Source organism: Juglans regia, chromosome 5 (assembly GCF_001411555.2).
Source record: "Juglans regia cultivar Chandler chromosome 5, Walnut 2.0, whole genome shotgun sequence".
NCBI classification, from domain to species: domain Eukaryota; kingdom Viridiplantae; phylum Streptophyta; class Magnoliopsida; order Fagales; family Juglandaceae; genus Juglans; species Juglans regia.
Genome location: NC_049905.1, coordinates 19,645,200 through 19,667,135, shown reverse-complemented (window position 1 = coordinate 19,667,135; position 21,936 = coordinate 19,645,200). Strand labels below are relative to the sequence as shown.

The following is a 21,936-nucleotide window of genomic DNA, read 5'->3' as shown; positions in this document are numbered from 1 at the left end:
TCTGTTAAGGGGTTCATTGTAGAGGCTACGATTTTAATGAGGAATTTCCAGAAATTGGGTCCGCTGGACGTTGTGGTTTTGCGTGAGTTGAATTGCCCAATGGTGGAGTTAGGGAGTCGTTTGTCGAGAATGATTTCGTGGCAATTGCCAGGGGCGGGTTTGGTGAAGCTAAATGTTGATGAGGGTTCAAGTGGTAATCCCGGTATGTCTGACGGTGGGGGGATTGTTCGCGATGAACGGGGGAATGTATTGGGGGGCTTTGGGGGATTGTTCGCGATGAACGGGGGAATGTATTGGGGGGCTTTGCTCACTGTTATGGGCAAGCTACTAATATTATTATTGAATGTCGTGCGGTACTAGATGGACTGCGGATGTGTAACCAGCTCGGGTTGAGGAATTTTGTAGTGTAGTCGAATTCAAGTGTTGTTGTGGGCTGGTTTGTCTTAGGATTTTGCAATTATTGGTATCTTTGAGATTTTTGAGAGGAGGCTCAAAGCCTTGTTAGTGTTCTTAATGTTCAGTTTAAGCATGTTTTTAGAGAGACGAATATGGTAGCGGATGTCTTAGCTAAGCATGGGGTGGAGGGGGTAATATGGAGTTTGTTGGTGAAGACATTGGTTCGGGAAGGCTTAGGGGATTTTTACGTAGATTATGCATTCCTTATATGAGACGTTAGGTGTGTGGGGGCAGTTTTTTTATTCTTTGATGTAGAGATGGTTTTCCTATGCCTTAAGTGAGAGTTTAATAATTGGAGGTGCTGTCCTTTTTTTTTTTTTTTGGTTTTTTAACCTGTGAGACGCCTTTGTAGATAGGTATTGAAGAGATGTTTATTGTTCTTGTAATTTTGGTTTTTAATGCAGGTAATTAAAATAAAGTGGCGCTATTCTTCCACCTGGACATGCTCACTTTGTGTGCCGCCCAGTGCAATTTGTAGTTTTTTTTTTTAAATTTTAAATATTTTTTAAACATATTTAAACATTTTTAAATGATAAAAAAATATCAATATACCAATAGTCAATTTCTTAACCATTAAGAATATATATATATATATTTATATATATGAGCAATTAAAATGAGGAAACAAAATGAGTAGACATACTAGCATTATTCAATAAAATATCCTTATTAGTGTGATTCAGGAAAACAGAAGGGAAACCTAGGGCAGGTTTGAGGGGTGGGATGAAACACAAAATTTTCATCTCATCTCATATTTTTTTTCAAATTCTCATACAAAATATAATAAACAATTCAAATTTTTTAAATCTCAATTCAACCTTTTCAAATCTCAAAATAATAATAATACTAAAACATAATATTTTAAACACTAAAATAAAACTCAAAATTCTCATCTCATCCTCAAAACCTGCCATTATTTCTAATTTTTGCACTTGCAGGCCCCAATTCTGCTTTATTCATCTTAATACTTTCTAATTGCACCGATTGCTTCTTATCAAAAGAAAAAAATATATATATCGATGGTTATGTTTGACTTACTAACTGTGCATTTCTGATTGGAGACTTGCACGGATCTCCTTTTTTTTTTTTTTTTTTTTTAATAATAATTTCTGGCTCATGAAATTAAAGGTTAAAGGTATTTTTAGGGGCCTTTACTTGGATTTTTATTAAGAGACATCATCAACAAATAACTACCAGGCTACCAGCTTTTGCACGGGGGTCTCGTGTCTGCATACGAAGTGAACAATTTCTGTTTTTCTTTGCTATTCTCGGTGAAATTAATAATGCTCTGTTCTCACTTCTGTGTATATGTATACAAGAAGGTGAATATCATAATAAGACATTTTTTTTTTAGCATCGAAACAGAGATCCCTTTCCCTGGTAAAACTCAAACTATGCTCATCTTGAACTGTCAAATGCATCCATGGTAATACCATCCCTCAACAGAATGAGGAAAAAAGAAAATTAAAAGTTGCAACAATTACACAGATCATCATCCCATCATTTCACTTCCACAATATTCTTCAACATCCAAATTTACACTTTTTCCAAAACAAAAAAACAAAAACAAAAATTTAACCTAGACCCACAAAAGAATTATGTTACTTTGCACAAGTTACTTAACCTTCTTCTCCTCTTCAATCTCATTACCACCCTCATTTTTTCTTAAAACCACCAGCTTTTCACCGCATCTATCTGCTATAATGCTTGGCAAATCCGCCAGTTTCTCATCTGTGCCCTGATTCTCACAGTTCTCCTTAACTGAAGATTGAATGTCACCTCTAACTGGTGAAGTCATAAGCTCTTTATCATCTGTGCTTTGTCTAACTTCCGCCTGGATGTCACTGACAGCTTTGTGATAACTTTCAGCTGTCTTCATGTTCAAAGAACTCCTAGAATTCTCGACATCAGTCATTTCTTTTTCGAACTCTGGTTTCAAATCTGGGGAGGATTCTTTATTCTCTTGAATTTGCTCAGTTTGTGCATTTCTTGAGACACATGCTCCATCTTTGATTTTGATCTCATCTACAGCCTTAACCTCTAGCTTTGGCAAATGTTCAGGGGGCAAAGTAGATAAAACAGCATTACTTTGCTCCGATGACCTATTCAATGATGTGGCAGATAGAGTACGCTGAATTGTTGGCGAGGCAGCTTTTACCGAACCAGGATGTGTGGCTTCGGGGCCAGGACAAACATGAAGTAGATTAGTTTGAGTCTCTGAGAGAGTTGACACACCACCAGGCATGGATGGTTTGGTTGAATAACCACTTGCAGGTTTGATATGGACAGCATTCTTTGTCTGAGTAGCCTTGATAAACGATGCAACATCTGATGGAGAAGCAATGCGAGCACCAGCAGCAACTGCAGTTGCTCTTAAAACAGAATCAGAACCAATGGTAGATGCTGAAGGTTTCTTCGAGGATACTTGAGATTTTTCTGTGGAACCCAATGATCCCATTGGAGATGTTTTTGTAGGAACAGAGCCTTGATGGGACTTGTCTTTGGCTTGTATAATGCTGCCAACCTCAGCAGCTTCTGCAGTTGTAGTTGGAAGCATGGAGTAACTGATCATGTTTGTGCCAGCTATTCCCCCCATTCAAAGAGAGATCGAAACAAATAACCACTAAAAACTAATTGCATTGATAACATTGGAAACCAAAACATCTAAGCAATCAGTTTATATAAATTAAAACCACTACCTTAATGTTTTACGAACCATGCATCATTTATAGTGTCTTCACAGGAATTATCTGGTTGCCTAGACAAAATCATATCCAGTTTTACCCAACTACGTTTTTTTTTTTATAAGTAAAAATATTTTATATATATATATATATCAAAATGAGTAACCAATTACACTTAATGTATACAAGAACACCTTGCCCATAATAGAAAACCCCTAATAACCCAAAAAGCCCATGAAAAACAACCCAAAATACACCAAGCCCGACCCCAACCCCTTGCTTCCTGTAGAACTAAAACCCTTACCCAAAAACCCCACCCCAACCCCTTGTTTCTCGTCTTCACAATGCCCTCCCTCCTTTAGACTTCCCTCTAGTTGATTGCCGAAAAAAGACGTTGTAACTCCATGTTTTTCTTAAAACTTGATTTTGTTTCAAACGCATGGCTTGCCTCGATCGCAGTAATTAGTTCTTTAAATTGGTCTTCACATCCTCCATGTGAAATTTCCATGAATTGCTGAATATCGTTAACTTTAGGCAGAATCCAATCCACTATTGGAGGAAGAGAGACCAGGGGAGCCACATCCCCAAACACAGTATCCAACTGCACTCCCGACTCTAGGCATTCCTTTACACAAGGCACCAACGCCAAATCCATATTACCCAACTATGTCCATTGAAGTCACCTATGAATTAGAAAAAAAAATAGTCATCGAGGGTAACATATTCATAGTGATAGTCACCTATGAATTAGAAAAAGATACAAGAAAATCATGGAGGGATAAGCCAATGAGCTGCTCCATCGTCATGATCCTCAGAATTTCTATAATATCTTTTCTTTTAGATACACCATATGAGGCAAGTAGGTACCATTTCTACACTTAGAATCCGTGGCAACCACCTAATCCTTTCCAAGAGTCAAAGAGGTCCACTACCCTTCTAAACATGACCCAAGCTAATCCAACCCAGCCAAGGAAAAACTCTACAAAGCACCAGCCTTTTCACAATGGAGTAGAAGTATCCACAAGCGCCCCACTCCTCTTACATATACAACAAGAACCAATCATAGCAAAATTTCTTTTCTTGGATTATCCATGGTGAAAATCTTCCCTAGTGAAACTGTCAAAGAAAAAAACTCAGCTCTTGGGGGAACTTAGTCTGCCAGGTACTCCTCCAAGGAAAGGAAATTGATTGTTATTATATGGAATAAGGATATTAGAAAAAGAGCTGACATCAAACATCCATTTCTTAGAAAGGGCCCACAGGAGCTTGTCTTCACATCCTTTTCTTCTCCAACTATTGGAATATGATAAATTAAGAATATTGTAAAAGGCTCTATTTCCCGATCATAAACCACTATGATAAAGCTTGCATTCCATTGACGAAGTTCATTGCATATTTCCTAACCATCTACTGCAAAAGCATTTTTGACACAAGCAACACGGAACACACTGTACACATTGTGCCAGAATCTAATCCTGACTACGTCTCTTATTTCACATCTACAATAGTTAGAAATTATTATTATTATTTTTTTGTCGAGGAACCTCTCCAAGGCAGGGGCCTTCGGACCCATCCCTGCAAAGTAAACCTCGGTCCCGTGCACCACACCCTCGGAAGTTTCTCTATACGGAACTGGTTAAATCGCTGGTTTTTCACCAGGAGGTGTGGCTCCAAAGGATTGTTTGCACCCATGAGGTGTTGAACCTTGGACCTCTTGGACTCATTAGAACACCACCCACCAAATGGACATCCATATTTAGATTCTACAACTGATGTTCATGAAGCCTATCTCTCATTCTTATAGTGCCAAAGCCACTCTCTCACTCTACAACCGGTGTGGGTTTATAGAAATTTATTCGGAGGGAATGGCAAAGCTTCGAGGATCAAATCCGTTTTGTGGTCGGAGGGGGGTTACGAGTCAGATTTTGGCATGATGTTTGGTGCGGAGATTGAGCTCTTCACAGGTCTTTTCCAGCACTATATATCGTATTGCAGCTAATCGCGAGGCTTCAATGGTAGATATGCGGGTCTCTTCCCACGGTTCTTACCAATGGAATGTTCTTTTCAATAGGGACATTCATGATTGGGAACTGCACATTGTATCAGAATTTTTCAGGTTGTTATACTCCCTGGGGAACAGTACGTCATAGGAGGATAAGATCCAGTGGAGGGCCAATGGTAGCAAAAAGTGTACAGTCAGGGAATACTACAAGATGTTGACAGCACAAGACCATGTTTCATTCCCTTGGAAGCAGATCTGGAGGTCTTGTGTGCCCTCTAAGGTAGCTTTTTTTGTATGGACTGCTGCTTTTGGGAAGATTTTGGCCACAGACAACTTAAGAAAGCGGGGTCTCAACGTGATGAATTGGTGCTATTTGTGTAAAAAGCATGGAGAATCCGTGGACCACTTACTTTTGCATTGCGAGGTGACAAGGGGGGCTATGGAATGAGATCTTTAGAAGAGTAGATGTTCCTTGGGTGATGCCATTGAGAGTGGTGGATTTATTGGCCCGTTGGAAGGAAATTCAAGGCTGTCCTCAAGTGGTGACAGTGTGGAAAATGATTCCATTGTGTATCATGTAGTGTATATGGTCGGAAAGAAATGAGCGATGCTTTGAAGAGCACAACGGCGGAGCTTCAGAATTTTTTTATGCACACTCTAATGCTTTGGTTTTTAGCCATTGTACTTGATGGAAACAATGTTCATGATTTTTTGTCTTTAGTCTAGAATGTATTTAGGTGTTCTTTTGTATACTTCCTGTGTACATAGACTATGCCTATTTCTTTCATATCAATATAATTTACTTGTTACGTATAAACAAAAAAATCAGAGTACATAATTGTGCCCTGCCCAATATATGAAGTGAAATTTGATTCCTTCACCTATCCTATAACCTTTGGATAAATATATCTTGTTCCAGTTAGCAAGTCAATATTCAATTTTCTCAAATAACTCCTTGGCCTTTGAAAAAGGTCACCGAAGGCAGGCCAAGATTGAAGATACTAGAATGTTTGACAGGCATAAATAAGCAGTACTAGAATATTTGACAAATTGTTTTTTTTTTCTTTTTGATAAATAAGAAAACTTTATTTAATGAAACTAGGCGAAATTCATGTACACAGGAAGTATACAAAAGAATCACCTAATTACATTCTATAAACTTGAAAAGAAAACAAAACTCATGAGCATTTCCTCCCTTAAGGACAATAGCCGAGAACCACTGAAGCAAAGAAGACAAACAATTTCCAGATATCCTCAACAGTTCACTCCTTGTCGTTGAAGCATCGCTCATTCCTTTCTAGCCATAAACATCACATAATACACAAAGGAATCATCCTCCATGCCGCTGCCAACTAAGAGCTTTTGTGTCGCCTATTCCAACATGCTAGTAGATCCACCACTCTCATTGACATAACCCAACTCAACCCAGCACTACTAAGAACCCCAACCCCCCAACCCATAACTCCCTAGCCACCTCACAATGTAAGAGTAAATGATCAATCGATTCACCATTTTTCTTAAACATGAAGCACCACTCCATAACAACCATGCCACATTTCCTCAAATTGTCAGTCGTCAAAATCTTCACAAGTGCGGCTGTCCAAGTTAAAAAAAAAAAACTTTAGACGGCACAAATGCTCTCTAAATACTTTTCCACAAAAAAGAGAATTGCTGTTGACCAGACATTATAATAAGATTTAACAGAAATATTTTTACTCCCCTTGTGTTTCCACAAAATTTGATCCCTCTCATTTCATCCAATGTTCAGAGAATACAAGAAACTGAAAAAATCTGCAACCTCATTAAGTTCCCAATCCTGTACGTTTCTGATGAAAGTAACATTCCAATTCACAGTCCCATTAGCATGACACAACTTCTTTGAAACAGCAGCCTGCTGATTTCCAACCAAGCTGAAAACAACCAAGAAAATAGAATGAAGAGCTCTCTCACCACACCATTCATCAAGCCAAAAACGAATTCTTGCACCCTCTCCAACCTCAAACTTAATATCTTTTACAAAACTGTCTCACTCCTTTCGAACATATTTCCATAAGCACACACCATAAGATTCCCTACCCTCCTTAGAGCACTATCCCTCCCCCCCAATTACCTCCATACTTTCGATCAATGACCTCTCTCCACAATGAGTCCCCTTCCATTTGATACATCCATAGCCACTTCCCGAACAGTGCCTTATAAAATTACTCAAGCTTCGCACCCCCAGACCTCCATTCACAATCCGGCAACACACCCTATGCCAACTCATAAGGTGGAATTTATTCTCCTCTCCCATGCCACCCCATAAAAATGCTCTAAACAACTTCTCAATCCGATTAGCCACACCAACCGGTAATGGGAATAAGGAAAGATAATAAGTGGGAAGATTGTAGAGGGTGCTTTTAATGAGGGTCAGTCTTCCCCCTTTTGATAAATATAAACGCTTCTAACCTGACAATTTTTTCTCAACCTTTTCTACAACACCATCCCATATATTCTTTACTTTGAACGACACCCCACACCGAAGCCCAAGATATTTCATTGGAAGAGAAGCAATTTTGCAGCCCAACAAATCCGCTAAATGGTTAGTATTCCTCACATCTCCCATTGGTATCAATTCTGATTTGCCCAAATTCACTTTAAGGCCCGAGACAGCTTCAAAGCACAATAAAACAACCCTTAAAGCTTGAATTTGTCCACTGTCAACATCACAAAAAATTAAAATATCATCCCTAATAATAAATGAGAGATTGAAATAGTACCATTGCTAATATTACCCACCAAAAAACCTGAGAGAGACCCCCCTACAGCAGCCTCCACCATATGACTCAATGCTTCCATCACTAAAACAAAAAGGAAAGGGGATAATGGATCCCTTTGTCTCAAACACTCTTGGAAAAAAAGCCATGGAAAAGCCATCCAGGCCTGGAGCTTTATCTTTACACATTCCACTCACCACCCGATACATCTCATTTTCTTCAAAAGGCCTCTCCAACCAGCTGGCTGCACAGAAATCGAGCTGGTCAAAATTCAGACCATCCAACTTAGGACGCCACTCCTCTGTCTCCTTTAGAAGATCTTCATAATATTGCACAATGTGATCTTGAATCTCATCAGGAGAGTGCTACACATTGGTACCGGAATGAAGTGCCTAAATGGCGTTATTGCGCCTATGTGAATTAGCCATCTTGTGAAATTAGTGCAACTATCCCCCTCTTTCAACCAAAACACCCTTTATTTTTGCCTCCAAGAAATTTCTTCAGTCAACAAAACGTTCTTAATTTCAGTCACCACCTCATTCTTCCTTGACAATGACTCCTCATTTTCCTCCCCCTCCTCCAAAGCTTGCAACTCATCCTAAAGCAGATTTTTCTGAACTTCAATATTGCACTTCTTTAAGTCAAACTTTAGAGCTTTGAGTTTACTTGCCAAAATAAAACTAGGAGTTCCAGAAAAGGAGTAAGAGGCCAACCAATTCCTAACCTTCTCCACTAATCCATCAACTACAAGCCACATATTCTCAAATTTAAAATAACGCCTACCCCCAAGTAAGCCACCGCAATCAAGCAAAATGGGATAATGATCAGAACAAACACGGGACAACCTCTTCTAACATAAATCCGGATAATGAGTCTCCCAAGAAGAAGAGACTAGAAATCTATCCAACCATGACCCCCCTCTACTGTTAGACCAAGTATAAACCCCCATACCAATGGAAGATCCACAAGATTCAGATAAAAAATCAGCTCCAAAAACTCTTCCATAGCCACAGATAAAGTAGATGCACCCGCCCTTCCACTAGGAAACGGAACAATAATAAAATCCCCACACAAACACCAAGGCAAATCCCACAACTAAAACAAATCCGCCAACTCCTCCCACAAAAACCTTCTCTCCCTATCCACATTAGGCCCATACACACCCGCAAAAGCCCATTGCCACCCATCCTCAATATTTTTAAAAGAACCAGCCACAGAATAATTCTCAATGCATTCCTCTACTAACTCCACCACCCTCTTATCCCACATCAACAACACAACTCCTGAAGCACCCAAAGAAGCAAGATAACTCCAACCCACAAAAGAACAACCCCACAAACTACAAATGGTGCTTCTATCAATAAAACTCAATTTGGTTTCTTGAAGATATACAATATCAATTTTCCAGCTACGGAGGAGGGATCTAATACGGAGACGCTTGTTGACATCATTAATCCTCCTTACATTCCAAAAGAGGATTTTAGTCTTCATTTGATGACCAAGATCCACTCCCTTTCAACTTGTCTCTCCCCACACTTCCCTCCTTATTATTGTAATTAATGGAGCATTTTAAACGTTTCAACTCCCTATCCTTTTTTGCTACAGACTTTAAAGCCGTAGATCTTCCTGCGTCAATAGCAACAAGAAGAGCCTTAAACTGCTCCTCAAACCCTTCACAAGATATCCCCATACATGCCTGTAAATTTTCAACCTTTTTTAAATCCCAATTTGAGGTATTTTTGGTTGGAGCATGAGACGGGCAGGTACATAATAGGAGTCGGGCTACCCACATCCTCATCAAAGATTTCCCCCTCATATAATTCCAACTGTAAATTGGGCTCAACCACATCCCCTCTAGAAGAAAACACCTGCTGTAATTCTAGACACTGAAACAGAGCTATTGTACATCTCGGGATGCAGAAAATCAACTGGATGAAGAGGTTTTAATAACAGAGGAACTAGGTCCAACAAATGCACTTCATTAACCAGAGGAGCCAAAGACATGAACGGATTAAAAGCTACTTCACTCACCACTACAATTTCGGCGTCGCAATCCACCATTTCGTCCTCTTCCACCTTCGGCGACAACAATGTTACCAACGCATCACCAGGTGAGCCGTCAATTACCAGCGAAAGTTTCTATAACCTCCGAGACCGTAGGAACAAGTAGTGGCACCGTCATGCTAGACTCACCCAAGCCTCCTGATACACCGAAACACCCGAAACGTTCAGCTCGAGGCTTAGCCTTTCACACCCGTTTCGGGCTTTTCACCAGGCTCGGCCCACTCACTATATTTTTGCCCTTCAGACTTACCTCCCTTGGTTCAGACTTACTCAGCCCTTTAGAAAGGCCCTGGCCCAAGGTTCCCATATAATTCCCTTTGCTGAGTCCATCCCCTTGACCCAAGCCCATCCCCAACCCCTTATCCTCCTCAACACACTATATCATCCCTTGAATATTTCTCTGCAACTCATATATTTGAGTTTGCATTTCTGATAGGGCTCAAAGCATGTTTTCCTTATTTTTTTATAGGTAATAAAAAATATTATATTCATAGAAAAAGGCAAAGAACAGGTACACAGGAAGTATACATGAAGATCACCTAGCTAGAGGTTACAATAGAAAGAATATCATGGACACTAAGTCTGTCATAAACTATGGCCCCATCCATAAGAACAATTGACTTAAAAAAGATAAGTTTTAGCTAATCCATTGTTCTCTCTTGATTTTCGAAACTTCCAGCATTTCTCTCCCTCCAAATACACCAACACATGCGCATGTTTTCCTTATTAAGGCCAACAGCTCCCCTGCCACCATCCCACAACTTTGAGCCCCTGCAGAGATGGCAACACCACCTTGCAAGTCAGAGCTAGCACCCAGCCTAGCAGGTCCTCAAGCACAGTCCAATAACCTTGGTTTCTGCAGAGCCTTCATGTACGACCGAGCAGAAGGTTGATATGGAGCTGTCGTCGTTGCTGGTGGTGCTGACCCAACAAAACGGCCTTCTCTGCCAGCCTCCCTCAAAACCTCCACTAGTTTTCTCCATCCCCTACCATTTCTGTCTTCAGGAATGAATATACAGTTTCGGCGACCACCCTGTTTGTATTCCACCAAAGCCATGAACACACCTTGGGAGTTAGAGCACCTTTGTGCTATGAAGCCCGTCTCCTTCCCAATGGGTTGTATAAAACTCCCTTCTCCCCACCTCTAGGCAATCCTCCAACGCTTTGGTGAACCAGCGTGCCGCAGCTAACTCCAAGCGAAGATTTTTCATGAACTTCCACCCCTCTTTCAGTAATGTGCACCCAACGTCCATCTCTTACTACTTCAAATGCCTTAAGTTCGATAATAACAGCATTCAAAATACCCACTTTCCTTCCCATACGCGCAAGAAACACAATCAAATGCCCATAAACATCATCGCAAGCCAACTTACGAAAAAAAAAAAAAAAAAAAAGTGTAAGGAGAGAAAATACAAATAGGAGACAATTCTCTCTTTTCTTTTTAGTTGACAAATTGTTTGTCAACAACTTCAATAAAATGAAAATAGAATAAAATGAAAGAAGGATTACCAGGGCGAGCTGCTGTAAAATTTTTAACTGGCATATCGAGGGCTAGTGACATTGCATGATGAGCTGCACGCCGTGCCTCAGAAAGTTGTGAGCTAGTGGAGTTGATTCCAACATTCAAGTTGCCACGTCGCTTCCTAATAATGGCCCACCTCTGCATATGTTGGAAAATCCATAACCACCAGCAAAATAGATAGAAGAGAAAAAAGTAAAGAAAGACAGAAAAGCTCTAAGAGAGGACGGAGGTTGAGTTTCACTGGCATGACCTATATTCTACAAAAATACCCTGATTATTAGTAGAATAAAGGTAGGGTGTAACTATAACTGTGAAACTATCATCAAGACGTGAACCTTTTTTTATATAAGTCACATACAGAATTTTGAAGCGGCACAATGTTACAGTTTTTGTGTACTCAATTCCTCTCCAGCAATTTTGTTGCTAATGGTTATCAGTTACAAAAGATAAACTTTAACACATATCCGCAAATTATTAGGTTAGTGCCTAGCCATCACTTGGGAATTTAGTGGCTACATTGTGAATTAAAAGGCAGAGTACACTGAGTCTCTTAAATGGGGTGATTGAAAAAATATAAAGTCATCACCAAAATAAATGGCTGGTGATATTAATTTCTAGGATTGCATAAACTGCCACAAGCTTGAATATAAGAGATCCGTGTGTATATGAGTTGATTCAAAGTATGAGGACGGGTTTATAGTCACAATGGAGAAATTCGACTTTTGTAATCCTTCTAGAAGTAATTTAGGGGAAATTACACTTTGCAACCCCAAACTACCATTGGTTTTGTAATACACATCTCAACTATCAAAAGTGGCAATTGACACCCTAAACTACTCAATTTTAGCAATTTGCACCATCATTTTTTTTTTTTTTTATATATCGGGGAACCTCTCCAAGGCAAGGTCCTTCGGACCCACCCCTGTAGAGTAAACCCCGGTCCCGTGCACCGCACCCTCGGAAGTTTCCCTACACGGAGATTTTACCACTTTTATCAATTTTTTTTTTTAAGTCTGTACCACATTATCATTTTTACCACGATCTTAACAATTAGATTTTAACCGAAAGTAAATTGGCAAAATCCGGTACTTTAGAGTGCCAATTACAAGCTTTGGTAGTTTAGGGTACAAATTTAAAAAGCAGTTGTGGTTTGGAGGTGCAAAATGTATTTTCCCCTAATTTTCCCTTAAGGGACTATGGACGCTACCTGAATTCAAGGACCATTTGATACAATTTACTTCAGTTTTTCCCATTCTGTGGAACATATTGAGAGGTTAAAGGTGGATGATAGTAGAACATCCATATACTCACCAAATAGCAATTCATACAAATTGTTTTTGAAAATTTAGAACTGAGTCAAGGCTTGGCATCATCAAATGAGGAATGTTATGATGCGGAAATTAGAACTACAGATGTGTCTTATTTTGCAAAAAATAAAAAATAAAACTTTTCAGAAATGCTGACAAAGTTCTATTAAACGTGTCATATGGCCCAAAATTGTCAAATCAAGAAATTCCCAGAATATGATATTCATAGAAAGGCAAGAACCGCCGTCTATGCATCAAGCTGCAGTAGAGTATTTCATAGTCTGTCTGAAAGATGTCACATTTCAAGAATTTCCATAGAAATCGACCAGCTATTATCCACCCCAAAGGCAAAAGTGGTTAGCTAGTTAAACAATATGGAAAATGAAAAAGTGGTCAATCGCATATGGGATTAGGTAACTCCAAAGATCATTCTGTTATGATAGGTGTGTACAATGGATGGATCAACCTAGAAATTCATACTGAGAATTAATCAAATGAGTTACTAATGAACAAGGACTGGTGCATGTGTATATAATAGAATGTTTTACGGATGGACAAAACGCATTGAGGTTGAAAAGCCTTATAAAATTAAAAGTGTTGGCTTAGGAAAGCAACCTGAGAGAGTTGCGAAGCAGTCCTATCAACCATAAAGTCTGCCCGTACAATATTTGCCCAATTTCCTTCACCGAATTTCTGCACAGCAGAAATCAGTTCCATATCCTCTGTCTCTGACCATGGTTTTCTTTTCCTACGAGGAGGTAAGGTTCCATTGGCTGGCCCATTCGCATCCAATCCTTCAGCAGGTGTAGCGGCAGATAGTGGCTGTTTCTGAACAGAGAAGGGAATAGTAATGTTCATCCCTTGCATTGAGCAAGTGGCTTCCGGATTTTCTGAAGGAGCTCTAGATGATGGGCCATTAGGTATATTTATAGTTAATGGAGCCTCAACTAATGAGCTGTTTGGGAGGCTAGAATCGCTTGGTAAAGCAGAAGCAATCAGCACCTGAACAAAGTAACCATTCCCATAAAATAAGCAGGAGGTGAAATCTATGAACCAGCAAGACCAACAAAGGTGAAATCTATGAACTGGCAAGACCAAAAAATAATTCAAACAATATGTTTGTTCAGATATTGAATCCCCTTTGGATGTGTAAGACATGGCATCCAGCCATAAGTAGTTGACAGAAATTTTATGTTCTGCCTTCTTGGCATACTCCAGAAACTTAAGAAAGATGGACTGAAGCTACACAGCAATTCAGCTAGGATAATTATACTAAATAAACTGCCAACAATCAATATTTCACGGAAATAGAAACAGACTACTTTTGTCTAAAGCCTCAGCTGCAGTCCCACTCATTAAGAGCAGAATGATATGAAGGCATTCTACAATGAACTAGTGAATTATACAGCATCAACGTAGATGGTGGGAATTTAAGAATGGGTTTTGTCAGGAGGAGGGTTCCCAGAATGAACATTTTGGACCTTTTCTGCAGTATATGTGCCAAGCAGAATCAGCAAGTCACAGGCAGTTATTCATAGTTGAGCAAGTATATTTTGGGTAGCCCCTATGTTTCAATCATTAATCTTCTAATGTGACTCTAAACATTCATATGTTTTCATCAAATTATAGGATGCTGAGTACTTGAAAAAACCTACACTCTTAGATCAGATAATAGAATTTTGAGTCAAAAAGCAAAATTCCAAACAAATAACATCCAAAAGCTATTTGGCCAACCAATTTAGCAAAAAATAGAAATAGTCAATTCATCAAGCAGAACCCACTCCATCAGAAAGGGATTCCATAGTAGTGAATGCAAAATGAAGAATCCTAAAGCAAATCGCCACATAGTATGCAAAACATTGAACATACCTTCACACATGCTGCAGCCTCTGTCAAAGCGTCAGTGCTAACAATGGGAACAGCTTCCACTTCACATTCTAAATCGCTGTCATCATCCTGCAATCCAAATTTAAGGTCAGTGCACTATAATGTGAAAAATATATGTGTGTGTGTGTGTGTGTATTTTAAGTACTTCAAGCCAAATTACAAAGCTATAGCTTCCAAGATAGTGTGGGGAAAGTTCAATGCTAATCACACATCTATGAATAGTACAAAACATTCCATTATTTCAAGATGGGACTGTACATGATTACCACTCAAAGATATGGATATGCAAAAGGATAATAAAATCCAAAGTCAGGTAAGCATCACAAATTGGTTATATTTTTAATGAATTCATGATTAATACCCCCCCATATGATTTCACAAACTCAGGACATGATAGATTTTGTTAACACCTCCCCATATGATTTCACATCTTATATTCTTGTATGCCCAAAAGGTCCCATAGACATTAATTCATATACTCAAAAGGTGTCGCATTTAATACCCACACAAACATGAAGCTCTTTCAGGATTTCCCCAATCATTAAAATACATATTATATTAATGCCCATTCCAGATGCAAACACATGCCAATACGAATAGTGGGCAATGCTGCAATGACAATTTAGCATCATCAATATTAACTAATTACTATCACGAATTCCATACCACCACATGAACTCTCTTATTCATATCCTCATAAATTCCATTTAGTCATAACAAACTGTTGCGCAGACTAATTTAATTTAAATAACATAAATAAATATCAAGCTTCAGTATTCAAATATAATTGCAGATGTGTAGTAATTGGAGAATCCGAAATTGAAGAAGCCGCAAACTAACCAGAGGCTGAGCCCCATCTTCGAATTTATCGAGCAACGGGTGGCGATAAGCTAAATGGCGCCATAACATCTGATACTCGCGAGCATCAGAAATCCCAGTTGAAGTATTCTTGGCCAACGCCTCCCAATCGATATTCACGTCCGGACAACGCGCCACTTCCCACAGCAACGCCAGCACCGTTGTCGCCGTATACCTGCGCAACATCAATGTAACATCCAACAACCACCATAAGAAATCCCAATTTAAAAATTTCGAATAAAATAAAAAAACAGAAAACAACAACTACATAGGTAAGTCCAACAGAAAAATAAAAATTCACTGAAAGCAATAGATTCTAAACAAAAAGAAAAAGAAGATCAGACCTTTGTAAGAGAGTGGAGAGATCGTCCTCGCTGATGGAGACCTTCCTGCGCTTCACGATTTTATCAACCATTCTTGTTTTTGCTATCAGGGATAAAAATCATCGCATGCGTCTATTGAATTGAAAAGAAAAAAAAGGCTCAAAACCCTAGACCCTCTAGAGGGGTTTATGAGACAGAAAGGATAAGGAGTACGAGTAGTACGGAGGGAGTCACCGTTGATGAGTTCGGAAGAAGACGGACTCCATTCCTTGGCAAAAATAGGTTCTTTATAGCAATCATTCGTTCTAATAATAATCTTTTTCTTTTTACAATCTTTTAATTTAAAAATTTAAAAATAATAAATTTCTCAAATGAATATAAATTTATATTTAAACAACATTGTAGAAAATTATAGGCAGCTAAAAATTTAAAAATTTGCCTACAATCATTTTCAACATTTTTTCTTATACTAACTACAAACTGCCTACTTCCATTGTTGACGAAAGCTATCGCCATATTATAACAATTTTGTTATGCACAGTCGTCCTGTGTAGATGGCATGCATTTGGCTGACGTGGCAGGTCGTCTTATGTAGACGGCGTGTAGTCGGCTGACGTGGCTGCCACGTCCGTTGATAAAAAAAAAAAGGCAAAAATAAGAAAGAAAAGCAGAAATCAATTACATATCAATTTCGTTTCTCGCTTCCTGCTTCGTGCGTGCGAGACCAGAAGAGAAATTTGGGTGAGCGAATTTGACAGATTTTATTCGTCGTTTTGGTCTGCAGATTGAAATCGATAGATCCTGGATCGAACGTCGTTAAGTGCCCAAAGCAAGGCCAATCTGTGTTGGGTTGGGTCAAGGTCGAGCGTTGTTTGGATCAGCTTGGTGGGCTTCGTTTGGGTCAGGTTCGTGGGCCATCATCTCAGGTCAGAATAGTGGGCCAACATTTCAGGTCAGTGACGTGGGTCGGTTTCGTGGGTCAGCTTTGTGGGTCATCTTCGTCCCCATATAGTCACGCCGTGGGTCATCTTCATTTGTGAATATGAAATTTTAACTTTGCATTTGATTAAATGTTTTGGTCACTGATAAACAATCAAGCATGTTATGATTTAATTATTTTTTTTCTTCTATTGCTGTTGTGATTTAGCTTGTTTTTTTCTTCCACAGCTTGGTTCTTTTTCTTCCATTGATGTTGTGATTTAGCTATTTTTTTCTTCCACAGCTTGGTTTTTTTCTTCCACAGCATGTTGTGATTTAGATTTGATATTGTTAAATACAATATTTTTGCATTGCATAGAGTTAGATATGTGGAAATTTGTTAGATGAAAAATTAATTTCCTTGTTAAATATTGTGGTTTAATTATTATGGTTTAGTTGTTGTTAAATATACAAAATGTTTGGAATAGATCATCAAAACAATTGTTCAAATGATATTTTTATTTTCCTACACATACAAAAAATATTGAAGATTGATGTTGGTAAAGTTTGATCAGTGTAGTCCTTTAAATAATGATCTTGGATGAAGGATTATTATTCTGTTTCCTCATGTACATTAGTTAAATTCGAATTGTTCTGAAAAAACAACCAATGGATGATTTAGTTGAGAACAAAGGCATCAATCATGCCTAGCATGTGTAAATCTTATTTGATGCTAAGCAAATTTTGATTAATTTTTTTTTTTTCTTGGAAGAAGTGTGTACAATATTAGTCTTCACTCTTGGTTGATTGAAGTAATTTTCCTGATAACTTATCAAAGACTAACCTTGGATATTGATCAACTCGTACAGGGCATGGGAAAAAGAAAAGAACACCCATCTCTGCTAACACCATCTAGCTCAAATCTGTCAAACTCAGTATGTTATTTCATAAGTAAAAAACTTAATTGCAGCTCAATGTTTAACATCCTAATTATTATTATTATTTTTATGTTAGGACATCCCTCAAACTGGTCTACTAAACTATCAAAATTACATGCATGGTTACTTTAGACCAGTGCCTGCATGGTCACCAGCTTTCTTGCCATATCCAGATAGAACTAATAATCCAAGCAACATTCAGGTAGTCTTTCAACTTCTTTCTTGTTTTTTAGTTATAAGATAATTATTTTTTAAACAAATTAAATGTTTTAATTTTTTTGTTTTAAGCAAAACGTTGGTTATTCGTTTCAATTTGGGATGGGACTTCCGGAAGTCCATTTATCGCTACAAGCTCTGCAACGAGTGCAAGAGTTGGTCAAGAAGATTGACACAATTGTCTGCAAACTGAAGCACCATGTACTTCTGTTAGAGTAGATGGAGAAATTTTGTTTGATAGATCAGATGAACGAGAAACTGACGATGGCACTACCGGTACACTACAGGTAGTGCCATCGTCGAATGGTGATGATATCATTGAGGAACCAAAGTCGGGGATGGAGTTCAATTCGTTTGAAGATTTGTTCAGCTATTATAAGCATTATGGTAAAAAATGTGGGTTTGGGATGATGACACAAAGGAGAGAGAGGTCAGAGGATCAGAGTGTCAGATATGTCACCCTTGGTTGTGCACGAGGAGGTAAGGCCAGAATTAAGAGTTCCAATCTCGCCAACCCACGTCCGACAGGAAAAACGAATTATAAGGCAATGATTAATGCCTTAAGAGTCGAGGGAAAGATGCGGTTGACAACAGTCCATAATACACATAATCATGGCCTCAGCCCAATGAAATCTTGCTTCTTTCAATGTAATAGAGAAGTGAGTGAGTCCGTTAAAGAGTCCTAGACACAAATGATTTAGCTGGCATCTGACTAAATAAGAGTTACAGATCTCTTGTCATTGGCACAAGTGGCTTTGAGAACCTCCCATTTTTTGAAAATGATTGTTGCAATTACATCGACAAAGCACGACATCTATGACTTGGCGCAGCTAGTACTGGAGCACTTTGAGATTATTTTATGAGGATGCAGTACAAGAATAATTGATTTTTTGCATTGATGGATTTAGACGATGATGGGAGGTTAAAAAATATTTTTTGGGCAGATCCACGTAGTCGGGCAGCCTACTAATATTTTGGAGATGTAGTTACATTCGACACTACATACCTGACGAATAAGTATGAGATGCCATTTGCACCATTTGTTGGTGTAAACTACCACGGGCAGTCGATTCTTTTGGGGGCTGAGTTGATTTCCAATGAGGATACGGAGATCTTTACATGGTTATTCTAAACTTGATTGCAGTGTATGGATGATATAGCTACAGAGGCTATTATTACTGATCAAGACAGAGCAATGAAAAATACAATTGTTATTGTCTTTCCAGAAACTCAACATAGATTATGCCTATGGCATATACTGAAGAAAGTCCCTGAGAAGCTTGGGTCATATGCTGCATACAAAAGTGGGCTGAAAACTCAACTGATAAAATGTGTGTACGACACACAAACTATTAAGGAGTTTGAGAAATGTTGGGCCGAGTTTATTAACACATACGACTTAAATGAGAATGCATGGTTGAAGAGTTTATATGCGGAGCGGGAGAATTGGGTACCAATTTTCCTGAAATAGTACTTTTGGGCTGGAATGAGTACAACCTAGCACAGCAAGAGTATGAACGCTTTTTTTTACGATTATGTTCATTCAAAGACAAACTTGAAGGAGTTTGTCGACCAATTTGACAGTGCGCTGAGGAAGAAAATTGAGAATGAAAATCATGCGGAATTTCAATCATTTAGCCAGGTCATTCCCTGTGTATCTAGATCTCCAATTGAAAAGAAATTCCAAGAGTTGTATACTAACGCTAAATTTAGGGAAGTTTAGCAGCAAGTAATAGGTGTGCTCGATTTGGATCTATCTCTACTTACATCGGATGGTCTAATGAAGAGTTATTTGGTAGAATATAAAGTTCGTATTGAGGAGTTCACTAAATGGTTACATATTCAGTGAACTTTAATGAAGAAGACTATAATGCTAAGTGTTCATGTGGGTTATTTCAAATGAGGGGATACTGTATAGGCATATTTTGGCTTTATTCAAATCTAACGGTATAAAATCATTGCCACACCGGTACATTATAGACCGATGGAGGAAGGACATCAAGAGGATATGCACGTTAATCTGTAGTAGCTATGACGCAGGGGATCAGATGCCAAATGGTAATAGATATTCAATTCTGTTGAATATGTGTTATGGGATGATTACATATGCGGCGGATCCTAATTAGCAATTCGAAGATGCAAAGAAGATGATACATGATATGACTGAATGTTATCGCGAGCAAACACGCAAAAGATCTTTGACCCAAACTGGTTCGAAGGCGACGATTTTTAATGTCTATTAATCTAGTTTAATTCTTTCTAAGTACTTAATTTCTACTTATGAAAAAAAAGTACTTAATTTCTATTTTTTAATGATGTCGTATTTAACAGTTCTTTGCCCATAACAGATTCGAATGTTGGTTTTATGACAGTGGACACAACTGCAGTTGATGGTTCACAACAAGTCAAGAGTCCACTTGTTGTCAGAGGGAAATGAAAACCCTCATCTCTAAGGAGAGCATCTAGGATGGAGACAGATATGTGAAAGGTTAAAGCCAAACAGAAGAAAGCCAAAGTCAAAGGAAAACTTAAACAGGTGAATGTTTTAACATTTGGAGAATTAAAAATAAACGTGTGATTCCTTTAAAGTGTGATTCCTTTAACGTGTGAATGTGTGCTAGTTTTATAATGTAAACTTAGAAGAAAAAGTATTTTTAATTGTTACGTTATTATTAGCGAGATGAAAGTTTCAACGTCGGAGATACACCAGCCATGGACATGCGCATGAGTTTATTTGGGACATCAGAAATAGATATCACCAATCTTGAACAAGTGCAGGTATAAAAAATAGATCTATTTATAAGCCAAACTATGATTTCGTCTCAGTTGAGATGTCCACTTGTCCTGCCTTTACTATTTACTAAGAATTTTGTTATTTATAAATAGTCTGTTATAGACAACTCAGTAATTGACAATAGTGGAATCCAACACCAAGAAATAGTGATTGGTAGTCAAGAAAGTGTAATATTTCTAAACTTTACACAATTTAATTGTAATATCTAGATGATATTAATATTTAGTCTATTAATGGTAACAGATTTTTTGGGTTCGATGGCGCACGACCGGACCTCCCTGAATTGTGATGGATCACAACCGGTGCAAAAATGTTGAAATTTAATTTTTGCAAGCTTTACAAGATACCCAAGATGATATTATGTTATTTTTGTGCCATATGATAGTCAATTGCTCTGGATTGTTCTTCACGTACTTAACTACTTATTCAAATGAATTTTAATAACTTCATTCTAGGTACAAGTGCGAAAATGGAAAAAAAAAAATACTAGTAAGAAATCTCAAGGATTTGAGTAGCCATTTTCTCCTTGATATTTACATTATGGAACTGTTGAAGGCTGAAAATAATCACTTACAGAAAATACATTGCAAAGAAAAGTAATTGAGAGCCTTTGTTGCAGTTTGGTGAGAGAGGAATGCAACTTTCAGGTGGGCAAAAACAATATACTGCAATATCCCGAGCAATACATCCAACTTTGGAGGCATTGAAGAGTTTTTGTAATTATTTTGTAAGAAGAAAGGTTGGTGGTTAATGTTTTGTAATTATTTTAGGTAATTATTTTATATTCACAAAGCTTGAAAAGTGATAGTGTTTCCAATTATTTTTGGAAGGGTGAAAGATTTTATAATTATTTATATTACTAGTGATGTAACAAGTTTGAGTAAGATTATATTGCCATGCCCAAAATAAGAGTATATCAGGTACATTCAAAGACAAATGGTCTATTGCCTCGGGTTAATAGAAACACAAATGGCTTCAATGGTCAATTGCCTCGGGTCAATAGAAACACAAATAGTATGCGTATTTTGTTTGAGTAGGATGGCTTTTTGTGTTGTTGGTATAGTTGGGTTCATTTTTGCATTTGGCCAACCAGTCGAGTTCCAGCTTTTTCCATTTAGTCACATTCCTTAACTTACATACACAAACCAATTTGGGAGAAGATTCCTTTAATTGTTCGTTCAACAATTTGGGGTTAGCTCCCCTGCCTCAGG

At 38.2% G+C, this 21,936-nt stretch overlaps 1 protein-coding gene across 2 annotated transcripts; it reads right to left on the bottom strand.

The window, feature by feature from the left end:
- Positions 1-1,851: 1,851 nt before the first annotated feature.
- Positions 1,852-16,181, bottom strand: LOC109007345. Of its 2 annotated transcripts, none has more exons than XM_018986985.2 (6): positions 15,881-16,181; positions 15,519-15,711; positions 14,661-14,747; positions 13,407-13,793; positions 11,472-11,622; positions 1,852-2,991 (listed from the first exon to the last, which is right to left on the bottom strand). In XM_018986985.2, the coding sequence occupies exons 1-6, from the start codon at positions 15,949-15,951 to the stop codon at positions 2,072-2,074; spliced, it is 1,809 nt and encodes a 602-aa protein (XP_018842530.1). In that variant the 5' UTR covers positions 15,952-16,181; the 3' UTR covers positions 1,852-2,071. The 2 variants fall into 2 exon arrangements, with proteins under 2 accessions (XP_018842530.1, XP_018842529.1); XM_018986984.2 differs by having other exon boundaries at positions 1,852-3,039; positions 15,881-16,139.
- Between the last annotated feature and the right edge of the window lie 5,755 nt (positions 16,182-21,936).

Coding starts and splice junctions, on each gene's coding strand:
- LOC109007345 (XM_018986984.2), bottom strand. CDS start 15,951: ATGGTTGATAAAATCGTGAAGCGCAGGAAGGTCTCCATCAGCGAGGAC. Junction 13,794..14,660: donor AGGCTGCAGCATGTGTGAAG/GTATGTTCAATG, acceptor TACTTTGTTCAG/GTGCTGATTGCTTCTGCTTT. Junction 11,623..13,406: donor CTGCTTCGCAACTCTCTCAG/GTTGCTTTCCTA, acceptor CAACATATGCAG/AGGTGGGCCATTATTAGGAA.